A 14,203-nucleotide genomic window follows, 5' to 3' on the forward strand; every position below is an offset into this window, starting at 1 on the left:
GATGCAACACAGAGCATTGTCAAGCGCTCCCATTTTCTCAAATTAAGCCTCATTGCAACCATTTTCTCCTAGGACAGCAACACTCCAATGAGTGCTCATTTATGTGTCAGTCACTTTAGCAGCATTATTTCTATTCATTCTTACAAAGACATTATTTAAGGAGGGTCTCGTCATCATGCTTATTTTACATATGAGAAAACTGAGGCACAGAATCATGTAAGCTACCGACATCCTCAATTAGTAAGTGGTATGGCTGCAACCTGAGCTTAGGCAATTAGATGGCGGTACTGCCTTCTCCTCAACAGAAACAACTTTAGCAAGCAATTTACCTAAGAAAACTGGAATTAACTCACAAACTTGAGAAGATGACTCTGTTTGGTCTTCATGTCATTAAAATCTGAAAACGGCCATTCAGAGCAGCCTTGTGTAAAGCACAAATGCAATAAGCTGGACTTCATTAAAATTAAGAGCTTAAACAATAAAAATAATAATAGATAGATAGATAGATAGATAGATAGCTTTAGCTTTGCAAAAGACAATGTCAAGAGAATTAGAAGACAAGCCACAGACAGAAAGAAGATATTTGATAAATGAATATTATCTAAAATATAAAAGAACTCTTAAAATTCAACAATAAAGAAACAAACAACCTGATTAAAGAGTGAGCCAAAGCCCTGGCTGGATAGCTCAGTTTGGTTAGGGTGTTATCCTGATACACCAAGGTTGGAGGTTCAACCCCCAGTCAAGGCACATACAAGAAGCAACCAATGAATGCACAAATAAGTAAAATAACAAACCTCTCTGTCTCTCTTTTTCTCTCATCAATAAATTTTTTAAAATTGGCCCAAATACCTGAATAGATACCTCACCAAAAAAGATATAGAGAGGTCTACAGATGGAAATATGCATATGAAAAAATGCTCCACATCATATGTCATCAGAGAAATGCAAATTAAGACAACAATGAGGTACCACTACACATATATTAGAATGGCCAAAATCTGGACCACTGGCAACAGTAAATGTTGGTGAGGATGTGTCACAACAGGAACTCCCATTCATTGATGGTGGGAATGCAAAACGGTACAGCCACTTTGAGACGTAGTTTGGTAATTTCTTACAAAACTAAGCATATTCATATCTACAATCCAGCAATCATATTTTTTGGTATTTACCTAAAGAAGTGGAAAAGATTTGTCCACACAAAACCCTGCACAAAAATCTTTATAGCATCTTTATTCGTAATTATCAAAACTTGGAACCAACCAAAGTACTTTTCAGTCAGTGAATGGATGAACTGTGGTACATCCAAACAGTGGAATATTATTCAGCACTAAAAATAAATGAGCTGCCAAGCCATGAAAAGACACAGAGAAAAACTAAGTGCAGTTTAGTAAGTGAAAGAAGCTAATCCAGAAAGGCTACATAGCGTATGGTTCCAACTATTAACATTCCAGAAAAAAACAAATCTATGGAGACAATAAAAAGATCAGTGGTTGCCAAGGGTTGGGTGCAAGCAAGGAATAATATGCAGAGCACACTAGATTTTTAGGGCAGTGAAAATAGGCTATGTGATGCATGTCATTGTATATACATTTGTACAACACCAAGAGTAAACCCTAATGTAAATTATGGACTTTGGGTGATGATGTGTCAATGCGGACCCATCAACTGTATCAAATGTACCACTCTGGTGGTGGATGCTGATAATGGTGGCATTTATGCAGATGTGTGAGGCATGGAGCATGTGAGAAATCTCTGTACCTTCCTCTCAATTTTCCTGTGAATTTAAAACTGCTCTAAAAAACAAAGTTCTTTAAATACACATACACATGCTATGCTTGATCATCATACTCCCTCCAAAACAACACCACTGGTCTGGGTAATTGCACAACCAGCTGGGCTGTTTTGATCGAATTGACCTAACACTTAGGTTTATTTTTTTATGTATTAACTAATAAATAAACTAATAAGGAAGAAAGGAAACGTTCAACTCTGTTTGCATCAGTTGGCTAGTTCTTGAACTAAACTGACAGGTTGCTTGAACTGTTTGGCAAACTTCTTCGTGGGGTGAGGGTGCAAATCTATGTTCTCATAGAACTCGCCTGTCAGTGCAGTCAGAAGTGTGGGATGTAGACACAGTTTACCAAGTGTTCTGAGAACTGATTGAAGTCAAAAGTTCTTTTAGGTCCATTGAACTCCAGAGTTGCCATGTAAATATAAACTACAATTTTGCTTATTTATTTACTTCATATTTTTCTCATTGCTGGACAACCTTAAGTGTTTTTGTAATTTATAATACCATGAAAAAGTAAGCACTTAGAGCTAAAACAAAACAGTTTTTCTGCAGCAGTCTTTCTGCAACTGTTGTCCCCAACCAGCAATATGGGCATGTCCCAAGAGCAGAAGAGTAGACATGAATATTCTCAGCCCATCCCAGACCTACTAAATTAGAAACTCTGGGGAAGGGGCCCAGCCATCTGTGCTTTAGTGAACCATTCAGAGGAATCTGATGTTCACTGAAGACTGACAACTGTTGCCCTAAAGGAACAGAAAGAGGGGACACCACAAGATGCCTCACATGAACGCTTGACTTCCAATGAGTACAGAGGTCTTTTCACATCTGCAGTTTTGCTTTATGCCATTTCAGTTACCTGTGGTAAACCACAGTCCAAAAATATTAAATTGAAAGTGCCAGAAATAAACAATTCTTAAGTTTTAAATTGCGCATCATTCTGAGTAGCGTGATGAAATTTCTCCATTCCATCCAGGACATGAATTATCCCTTTGTCCTGAGTATCCATGGAATATACTCTCTCCTACCGTTAGTCCGTTAGTAGCCATCTCAGTTGTTAGATCAGATCAGTTATCAGAGAGAGACCACATTCACATAACACTTATTACAGTATATTGTTACAATTGTATTTTATGTTATTATTGTTAATCTATTACTGTGCTAATTTATAAATTAAACTTTGTCACACATATGTATGCATAGGAAAAAACAAGAAGAGTATATATAGGGTTTGGACTATCCTTAGTTTCAGGCATCTACTGGAGGTCTTGGAACATAGCTACAAGAATAATTGGGGATGACTCTATTGAATAACAGATCCTAAGAATTTTCTATTGTGCTTTAATTAATACTGTGTGTCCTAAAATAAAGTTATATTGTGTTTTTTATTCCTTTTTTCAATCTTTGCAGTTTAAGCACTTAGTGTAGGTCAGACAAACTGGCCAAATAGAGAGGGACAGGCTGATAAGGATGGATCACATGGAGCAATTTAATTAAAACTAGCAAAATACCCAAAATCCATAACGGTCAGTCAAGTTAAACTTGTTATCTTTAAAATACATTGATTGACAATTCTGTGAGCCAATTGTTTACTTGGGAATTAGCTATAACAACTCAAAAAACGTAAACCCACTAAATGTAACCTATTCTTTTCATATAAAATACTGCCAGATTAGCCTTATAAGATTGAGAAAGTTGTCTCAGCCAAATAAAATATCCCTTAAGAAGAGAGGAGTGGCACATCCCTATCATCCCTGACTGGTATCAGGGCAGGCTGTCTGCAAAATATTGAAAGGGAAACTAACACAGAGCTTCCCAGGAGAGTACACACTTGTGACAAGCATTTCTCCTTATGCCCTAGCATGGAAGGTTCCATTGTGCACCTGCCCCAGATCGTGGCTCTAAAGAAGAAATACAAGGCTTACCTCTACATAGATGAAGCTCACAGTATTGGGTCTGTGGGACCAACTGGCCGAGGTGTAGTGGAATTCTTTGGAATGGACCCTGCAGATGTTGATGTGCTTATGGGCACATTCACCAAAAGCTTTGGAGCCTCAGGAGGTTACATAGCTGGAAGGAAGGTAAGAGAGGGGCTCCTCATGTCTATTTAAACTTGAACAACCTGGGGACATTCTGAAGGGCTTCTCTGGGTTCCATGAGAACTTCAGTTCAGTTCACCACACCTCAGTTGATCACTGTGGCCTCATGAAAGGGGGTTCACAGCCAAGTAGCCCCCAGAATGTCAAGGAGCTCACTGACAATGCAGAGGAACATGTAATGAGTAATCACATTATAATAAAATTGCAACACTAGCAATGTACACAGGCAAAGAACACAAAGAAGAGGGATGATGAACTCTGTGGGCAGCATGGAAGAAATCTTAGAATGAATGAGAGTTTTGTAGACAAATGATTATATCTCTGTATACCAAACCACAGAAATAATAAGAGGATATTACAAAACTGTAAGCAGTGTGGTTTTTGTGACATGAAAATACAGAGCAACAGTGTGAGCAAAGATCAAAGATTCAAGAGGTGAACTCTGCGCTACAACGTGGGCTTTAAGAGTGTTAATCAAAATAGTAGTAGCAAGATTAGAAACATCCTTTTAAAGGATTTTCTCGCAAAATAATTCTCTCTCATAATTTTTGATAATACATGGCTCAAATCTTGTCTTCCTCTAATATCTACATGCCTTAAAAATTCTGATCTGATGAGATTAGGCTGTTAAGTGAGTGTTACTACAGTCACTCTAGTGCCAGTATCACCAAGGGTGTTGCCAGTATAAACCAATAAATGTTTAAAAGAAATCTAAAAGAGGGAAGCAGAAAAGAAAATGAAATATTCAAAACCTATGTTTGAGGGATAAAGAAGACAGTTGCCTGCTTCACTGTATGACAGTTTTACCTACATCCTGATAGCTATCTCATACAGGCCTACACCTGTCCCAAAGAGAGTGCGTGACAGTGGTATAGGCTCTGCCTAGGCAGGCATAGCAAGCCCAAAACTGGTGCGTGCAGGTGGCATCAACAGCTTACCTAAAATTCCTAGTTCCTTACTTATTGTGATCAGCAGGATCGAGAGTTCAGACTCCTAGTAGGCCAGTTAGACAAACCAGGGTGGATAGCTGAAAACAGTGTGGTCATCAAAATCCTGTTATTTAAAACAACAGATTTCATTGTGGCCACTTGCCCTGCCATGAGGTGCACAAATGCTTCAAATGTTCAGAGTTTTCAGTGGCCTTTACTCTTCAATAAGCACTACTTTTTTCCAAGCTCAAAGCACTGTTTTTCATCCTGTGGGAATTAGCTGGGTAAAGCTAAAAACATAGGGAATGCCCAGGATCCTACAAAATTCAGCTAAATCTGCTGAAAAGTTAAATGTTCCCTTCCTTGAATGAAAAAGCAGTGGGATCAGAGGGTCTCAGATGCAGGATTCCCCTTCTCCAGGCTGCAGTAGTTTGTGAGCTTGTGGTTTTGTGATTACTTTAGCAGCGGTTCTGAGCTACAAAAACTTTAACCAGGCATAACTCTGTTTCCTGGACTAAAGGCACCTGAATAAACTGAAGCACGCAGATCCTTGAAATATTGTCAAATTTGGTAGCTGTCAGATATTTCCCCTTAGAGTTCCTTCATTTGATATCCCTTTAAACAAAGGTTCGTGATTATCCTGAAGTAAGGACTGGCTCAGTTTTCTCTCGTACTCTCCATCCCAAAGTCAGTTCACTATTTTAAAAGTGTACTTGCTCTTGTCTATGTAACTTCTAATCATTTGGGGTAGATACTGAGCAACTGTGAAAATTATTATTTACATTAATCAAGACTCAGAAAATGTATGCAGATCTGTTTATTTTCCTGCTCTTTAAAAATACTCATTTTGTGCATACTTACATACAGAGAACTGCATCATTCCTCCTCTTTCTCCTCCCTTTCCTCCTCTCCTCCTCCCCTTTACCTCCTCTCCTTCATGTTGTCCTGCAGTTTCTAAGTTTACCACTAGATGGCAGAAAGAATCAGGAAGTGTTTGGCAGCGATCCGTTAGCCTGCACAGACTTTCTGCCTTGAAACAGCAAGATGAAAAACCTAGAAAACATAAGGAGATTTCCAAGACATGAAGAGTGAGCAGGAGACAGGAGGTCATTTGAGAAGGTGTCTGTATGTGTCATTCCCTGGAGATTTAAAAATCAGTCAGCTACACACTGGTCTGGAAAGGTATTTTTTGGTCAGACTGTGACAAACCCAGATAAACTGTGGTTTCCTTGCAATCTAATGAGCCTGAGTTAAGGGAATTTCTGTATCTGATTTTCTTATCTTCAATTTTTTAAATTATGTTAATTTTAAGTTATGTATAATTTCAGTTTAAATCATAGTGTTTATTCCCCTGGACTTTGCATAACTTTGTAAAGAATTTTCACTTTGTGCTTGTTTTAAACTGCTTTTTTTAACTGATGGGACATAGGGTTGGACAAATACTTACGCTTTTGCTTGAAAAAATCTTGCTACTTATCTATTTAAATAGAGTACAGTTTTCAGAGTTTCATTATATAAATTTTCTTGGATATTTTTTCAGAATATGTCTCAGTTTGATGGGGACTGCAAAATATCTAGGATTCTAAACCAATGGGTTAAAAGGCAACAAAATTAACCATAAAAAAATGTTAACATGCCCAAACTAGGACTTTACATTTTTCTGAAACCCTAATAATTTAAATTTTATTATGTCCATTGTGTTCTTAGTAAGACTTGGGAGATTTGAAAATATCACTTGGGTCTAAAGAGCTAGAAAAAGATGACTTACTGATTCCTACCTCTCTTTCAAAATGTCAGTATTAGGGTTAGTTGTAGGAGGACTATACATATTCTCCCCAACAGTTACTAGAAGGCTCTAGAAATCGTTGTGGAGTTGGTCAAGGTGAGAACTATATACATTAGCAATCAGATGCATCACATAAGAAAAAAATATTTGGAAACAAGCAAGAGGAGAAACAAATGGTTTGGTGCTAAGATACTGCCACAGAGAGTAGAGATTTCATCTTGGCCTCTGCCTTCCTGTCATGAAATGTCCTACAAATTCACCTCTGCTTACTAGAGTTTACTGCCTTGACCTCAACCTTCTCTCCCCACCTTAAGGAAATTGCTGAAACATCTCTCAGAGGTTGGGAAGATTTTGCTATTTTTGCTTACTGTGAGTTTGGAGTTGTTGTCTGTGAACAACCCAACTTGGAACATTCTGTTCTTTTAAGACTTTTGAGGTAAAATGTCAGGTAATTATCTTCACCTGTCAGAGCTCCATGCTGTGAATGGCATCTTTAAAGAATGCCTGCAATGATAGGGCTAGTTTTCTCATTTTTATTTTTTAACTTTTATTGATCCAGTTGCTGAGGAGATGGGTCAACACTGCAAACCCAGTTTGGGTGTCCACGTTTTTCTCAGGTATTATCCTGAGTTTTCTTGTATGCCTAGCGCTGACCACTGTCTTTCACAGACTCCACAGGCTGACCAGAGATTTACAAATAAATAAAGCAAAGGTAGTTCTCATGATTGATAGATTGCAGGGCTAGAATTCTGGAGGAGGGATGTGGGACAGAGCAGCCGAGTTTGGAGTGAGCATTAACCCCACAAGCCTGTGTGCCAGACGAAGGCAGGCCCCTTGCAGAAGCCAGCTCTGCCCCGCGTGCTCAGCCCTGGCTGTATTTAACAGCCCTTTGAAGTAAATGGGGGTCATGGAATGAACACCAAGATGTTTATTCTAAGAGTCTCCTGCCTGATTTTCTCAGAAAAGCCACCCTTGTCCTTGAACTACAGTCCTATGGGTAGAGAAAATAATCAGGGTTTTGAACGTACAAATGGACATGGAAACTTCGGTGTGAGAAGACCTCTAACCTACCCTGAAGGAAGACACAACCCAGACTCGCCTTGCAAAAGACCAAAGCCAACTCTTAATTCATGGCTCATGGCACCCAATGGGGAAATGCTAAAAGGAAACTTTTTTTAAAAAGCAGAAAACAAGGCTTTCCTTGATGCTCTGCAGAAGTTACTCAAAGAACCCCACTTTTCTAACCACACAAGCAAATTAGCCCATGTCTATACACTCAGACTCTGATAAAAAATAGACTCAGTCTAGAAAAAATAAGATTATGGGCAAGATAGCCTTAATGTTAAAAGGAAGTGATATTGCACTGATGAAGCATTTATTAGAACTAAGAATACATGTGACCTTGGCTTTATGAAATTTCTCTATTTTTGAAGGAAAATTGGGTGGTGAAGACATTGAGAAGAGCCCTTTGGGGATCAAAGGCAGCCTTGTTTTGTTTCCTTGTCTGATCTTTGTCAGCAATGCCCCAAGGCTACTTTTTTCCCCTAAGAAAGCAGCTTAGTTTTCCCCTAAGTACTTCAGGGACTCTCACCACCCTTCCTTAATCCTTATAATGTCTCTGTTCTCCATTAGAATATCAGTATTTAACAGACCACCCTGGATTTTCAGAGACCTGTATAACCCTGTTCCCTACTCTCAAGGAGATTTCAGTCTCTTTGGAGATACAATATTAATAGACATGAAACATTTGATACTGATGCAATTCAGTCTATGGTTTTAGTACCATAAACACTTGAGTATATAAAGAATTCTCCTATCCTCCCCCCAAAAAAGAGAAACAATCCTTGTGGATTAGGAAAAAGTAGAAGTAAAGGTAGTCTTCTCTGTGCTCTCCTGGTCCCCTCTCTTCTGTTCTGAAGAAGTAATAAATGTGGTATTAAGGGTGAGGACTCTTGAGGCAGGCTCTTTGGGTCTATATCCTTGTTATCCAACCACTATTTGGTTGGATAATTTTCTGATCCTTTATGTGACTCAGCAATCCCATCTATAAAATGGAGATAAAAATAGCACCTACCTCACAGAGTTATTGTGAAGGTAAAATGAGTTAACACATAAAGTCCTTAAAGTGGATCCTCAATCAGCCAATGAATTTCAGCTGTAGATCTGTCAATGCCTATATCAGCTATGTCATCTCTTCAGAGTAAAGCAATCTGTCAAGTGTGGGAACTCCTTTCTTTAAAGCCTCTGTTTTCCTTTCTTTTCACTCAATTAAGGATAGAGGAAGTACTGGGCTGAAAATCTTTAGTCTGATGTCTGGGTGCAATGTGTAGTTACATAAACTTGGAGCATTACCCTCTGCAAAATGAGGGAACTGGAATAAAGGGAACCCAAGGAGTTTTTATATTTTGGTCCCCTCCCACCACCCATGCTCCCAGTCCTAAGAATCTCCAAGTTGACAATCCATTGATAACTGCCAACAGCATCAGGTATACAGTGTATATTGTACCAGATACTATTCTAAGCATCATATATGTATTAACCCATTCAATCTTCATGAATCTGAGGTAAATATTGTCATTGTGTCATTTTTCAAAGAAGAAAACTAAGGCACAGAGAGATTTAGTAAGTTGTCCATGGTCACATATCAGTAAGTGACAGAGCCAGGGTTTGAACCCAAACAATCCAGAACCTATGCTGTAACTCCAAGGTCATACCTCCCTTCCAAGAGACAACCCTTCATCACTTTTTCTTGGAAGCCCTCACTCCTCTCTCTGCTCTTAATTGACTCCTTCCTCCATTGTGGGCTGATTAAGATGCCATCTCTATTACTAGTTTTAGCACATGTCCTTGCCTTTCCCCTCCTCTGCACATATCCAAGTCTACCCATCCTTCAAGGCCAGATGACCTCCCTGAAACAGCCCTTTCCTGACTCAGTCCCACAGGAGTCCCTGCCATGTCTCCTAGCTGGCTTACTCAACATCCTGCTGAGAACACCATTTCTCAACAAAGAAAGAAAACCCTTGCTGCTGCCCAAAGGGGACACTGAACATAGAGCTGTTAAGGACAGCTCCACTGAAGCTACTCTGGAAGATGGCTGCCTCTTTCTCTTTGAGCAACACCCTCCCCCCAACCCCCCAAAGTGAACTTCCCAAATGTCATGGGGCCAGTGCCTTAGGTCAAGCCATCATCAGACATACACTCTTCAAATGTGGTGAAAATCCACTAAACAAAAAAGATTCACTGAACAAAAGAATAGACAGAAATTGAATTTTAAATTTAATGTAAGTGGATAATAGCTGCCAAGAACTAGTTTTTTTATTCTTCTTCTCTTCTTGGACTTCCACACCCAGAGCATAGCCCAGAGCAAAAAGGTAGGGGGTTGGGGTAGGGAGAGAAAAGAGAAAGTAAAAAACAAAGGAGGGAATGAGGAAATAGAAATGGAGAAAAAAAAGAAGTGGAGGATTTGAAATTAAAAGGACGGAGGAAATCAGAATAAAAGCAAAGAGGAAGGAAAGAAAGGAACAAAAAGGAATGAAAAAAGAGTGTAAAATGAAGGCAATAGAAAAGAAAGGATTCCAGGGAAGAAGGATGCATGGAAGAGGGGATTTAGAATGAAGGACATATTGAAGAAGGCAAGAAGGACAGAATGGAGCTACTGGTTCCCTCCATGGGCCAGGTGAGGCATCGTGTCACCAACCCTTGGGGAAGCAGGCAACTCTCTTTACTGAAGAAGATGAGCAATGAATGTTTAAAATGCTTATGAGCAACCATACCACCCAGACCCCAAGAGAGATAGAAAAATGGAGGGTGGGGCATAGACCCAGGCTGAGAGGTGGGAATGGATGTGTCCAATGAAGGGAGGGTTAAGAAGAGATGAGTCTGCCCAAAGCACCCATTCCCACCCCACCCCAGTTCACCTACAAGATGGAATAATTGGAGAGGACACCTATGTGGGATTCTAAATTGTCTTGTTGTCCTAGAAGAAAAGGTGGATGATCCTTTAGAGACCCCACTGCTAATATTGAGAGCCATCATCAGCCCATTAGGTTTTCTGCAGAACACCTTGAAGGTCGCAGGTAATGAGCCAGGACAAGAGGGCAGATAGATGGCATTCCTAGCTGGAGCTGAGCACCTCCAGAGGCCAGCTCTGAGGCCCTCCTGACTGTGACATTAGGTTATTGGAGTTTCCTTAGGCTCTCAGCAGGCTTACCTGAGACCTTATGTTTGGCTTCAGGAGTCAAACGTGCATGTGGAGAATCATTCCTCCCACTGAAAACCAGCAGTCTCTAGTGAGTTGGCACTCCAAATAGTGTTACCCAAAATTGCAGTAGTTCCTAGTCGCCCAAAGCATAGCCAGCACTCCCTTCTGCCACTCCATCCCCCCACCCAAGTTTTCTTTTGCTCAATATTTGTCTTTATTCTTCAATACTTAATAAATTTCACTTTGTTTCTGGAACCTTCCCTATCTACCCCAACTAACAAATATCCCCTTTCTTTCCTCAGCAGTCTGTTGCCCTGTTGCACATACTAGTTTGTATGTCTTGTTACTTTTCCTACCATTACTTTTCCATGTGCACAATTTAATGTAATATGCTCAATGGCAAGATCACATCCTGTGTTCTTTGGACATTCCTGAATACTAAGCCAGTACTTGTACATACTAAGTACTCAACAAATGTTTGGGAAACAATTTTTCTTTTACACATCTGGTGTGGCCTTATAGACCTCAACTGCAAATTTTCATCCTTTACTGAATACCTTCTAAGTTTATGAGAGAGAAACTAAGAAAAAGGACAGAAAAAAAGTTTGGTAATGCCCAAAACTGGACCACATTCAAGAATCAAATGTCTTATGCTATGATGAATGGGGTTGGGTCAAGAGATTATCACCACCAACATGGAGATTTATTTGCCTTCTTTTTGTATTTCCCTCCTTTATTAAAGGACCTTGTGGATTATTTACGGGTTCACTCACATAGTGCTGTTTATGCTACATCCATGAGTCCCCCAATAGCAGAGCAAATCATCAGATCGATGAAATTCATCATGGGACTGGATGGGACCTCACAAGGTAAGAGGGCCTGCAGTGAGCTCAGCTCCCATAAAATCCTTCCCTAGACCACTCCCTGTGTTATTTTGCCCCATCAAGTTCCCTCTTTTAAAATATATACCTTTAAGTTAATGTAACCGAATTTGTAAATCAAGATGTGTATACATAAACAGTACCTATACAAATCATACTTAGTACATAAATGTTCCAAAACTGCTGTCAGCACACAAAAAAGAGATGTTTTTTCTTAAAGCAAAGAAAGCTTTCTAATTTACCTCTTAGATTGATCAGCAACTTTGGATAATTTCGTGTAATTAGTTGTGTTAAAGTGAATCAAACAATGGTATGTGTTGGCCTGTGCTTTCTCAGAGCTGTCAGTCAATTTGATATACATTTTTTATCTATCCATCTCTTTCTTTCTTTCATGAGAGAGGAAATCCACTACTGGCCATTTGGGAATATATAGACAAAACAACACACGATAACTTTCCAGCCATTTCTTTGACATTGATTGGGTCACCACAGCCAAAGTATGCTACTTTGCTCAACCCAAATGAACTTAATCTTCCTTTTGAAAAATTGTTTCATCAAAACCTCTTGAAAACCTCCTCCTCTCTTTCACATGCAGTTTATAGAGCTTCTACAACATGTTGCAGTGTAGGTAATAGTGGTAAATTAGACAGTTATTGAGTAGCAAAATATCCTGGCCTAGAACTGACCCCTGGGATAAACAATCCATGTGTCCTACCACATCTCCCAGCTGATGTAAGGTCCTATTATTTACCTTACGAGTAGTTAACCTTACAAGCCTACCACTTCAGTGGAAGTCTGGAGAAACCCATCATTTTTTTAATTCTATCAGAGCAGTAGAATATTCACATGCAAATTGTACCCATAAGCCTCCTATATAAAATAGGTTAGAACAGGGTTGGTCTGTTCTAATCTCCAAACTAATGGCCCTTGTGACCTTTCTGCTAAGCTCTAGTGATCTGCAGGTCACTAGTCTGAAAACCCCCAAAAGAGACCTTTCTTATGAAAGCAGGAAAACAGCTTGCAGAGGGCTTTTGTTTCTCTTCCATGTAAAATGCAGGGATTGATTGATCTCTAAGGTCCCTTCCAGCCTTGTCTTTTGGTTTTTATGATTCTGTGTTTTATTGAAGAGTCTGTGTGAAAAGGAAATGAAAATCCATTCTAGGGAAGCCACATGGTGTGATGGTTAAGGGCATAGGCTAAAAGCAGCTGCTTGATTTTGACACCTAGGATACTAGGTGGCCTTAGGCAAGTGACTTAACTTATCTGTTTAACCCTGAGCAAGTTACTTCTCTGTGCTTCAGTTCATCCAGCTGTAAAAGGAGAGAAATATTATTGATGAGTTAACATTTTATGAGACAAGTAAAATGTTAAAATTATGTCTGAAAACAATTATATAGTAAGCACTATATAATTGCTTGCTATGTTATTCCTGAGGTATTCAAGAAGTATTTGGGCCATTGTTTTAGGGATGCTGTAGGAAGGATTCTTATGTAGGAAGGAGGCGAGGCAAGACTACATGTACTCCAAGGTCCTGGATTAGTCAGGATAAGTTAAGTTATGCCCCATAACAAATAAACCTTGAAAATTGCAGTGGTTTAACAAAACCAAGGGTTATTTCTTATTCATATCACATCTGATACAAATCAGACAATCTCTGCACAGTTTACTTCCATGGGAGCAGTGACTCACGCTGCTGCCAGCTCAAAGTTTGGCCATCTCAGCATATGGGCTCCATTGGTGAGAGAAAGAGAGCATCAGCCTGGAAGTGACACTTACCACCTTGCTCACAATACACTGGCCAAACCTAGTCACATGGCCAGACTCAAATTTGGGGAGAGTATTAAACTGAATATGATATGGATAAGCAGATTTTTTTCTCAATCTTTTAAAACTAAAGCTAGAAATAGAGCTGTTTCCATTCCCATGTGAGCTGCCATGTGTAAAAATCTGGCCTAGCACCACTGGTTTCTCTTGAAACCATTTAATCATCTTCTTGAACTTCATGCATTTCCTAATGGAAAACAATATTTGAGATGTAAGCTAAAGAATAAGTAAAGCGAATTGTCTTACAATGACCTGAATTATCCTTAGGTCTTATTTTAAAGATGAATAACTTTAAAAAAAAAGTGATTCTGAAAATTAGCCTATTTCTTAAGCCCTTTTGTGTGTATGTTGTCAGAATCAGATAATTTACATGTACCCAACTTAACAATCATTTTCTTCTTTCCTCTGGATTGCTTTACTACTTCACCTGAGAGAGAACTCATTCTGTGTATTTGATCACAGTTGAAGGTCTGCAGAAAAATTGCACTCAAGATATACTCACTTCGTTGATATTTGTCTCTCATCAATATTTATTCCTCTGAGGTTGAAGATATTTCCCTTGTTTTTCTGTCTTAGCCTTAAAATTAAAGACTCACTTGGTTATTACTTTTAACCTCCCAGTTAAAGTTTCTCCCTTCATTACTCTTGCCATCTTAAGAGAGAAAAGAGATAAATATATAACAGAGAA

The 14,203-nt window shown here is 39.2% G+C and overlaps 1 protein-coding gene across 1 annotated transcript in view; it reads left to right on the plus strand.

Annotated features, from left to right (window-relative positions):
- The window catches only part of SPTLC3 (serine palmitoyltransferase long chain base subunit 3), a 148,158-nt gene that overhangs the window by 106,458 nt on the left and 27,497 nt on the right, over window positions 1–14,203 (plus strand). The window contains exons 8-9 of the mRNA XM_054574064.1: window positions 3,657–3,876; window positions 11,553–11,679. Coding sequence (XP_054430039.1) covers window positions 3,657–3,876; window positions 11,553–11,679 — 347 coding nt within the window. The remainder of the gene's footprint in view (window positions 1–3,656; window positions 3,877–11,552; window positions 11,680–14,203) is intronic.

This window comes from Pteronotus mesoamericanus, unplaced genomic scaffold (assembly GCF_021234165.1).
Source record: "Pteronotus mesoamericanus isolate MK-2021 breed Mesoamerican mustached bat unplaced genomic scaffold, CSHL_Meso_final contig_25, whole genome shotgun sequence".
NCBI classification, from domain to species: Eukaryota; Metazoa; Chordata; class Mammalia; order Chiroptera; family Mormoopidae; genus Pteronotus; species Pteronotus mesoamericanus.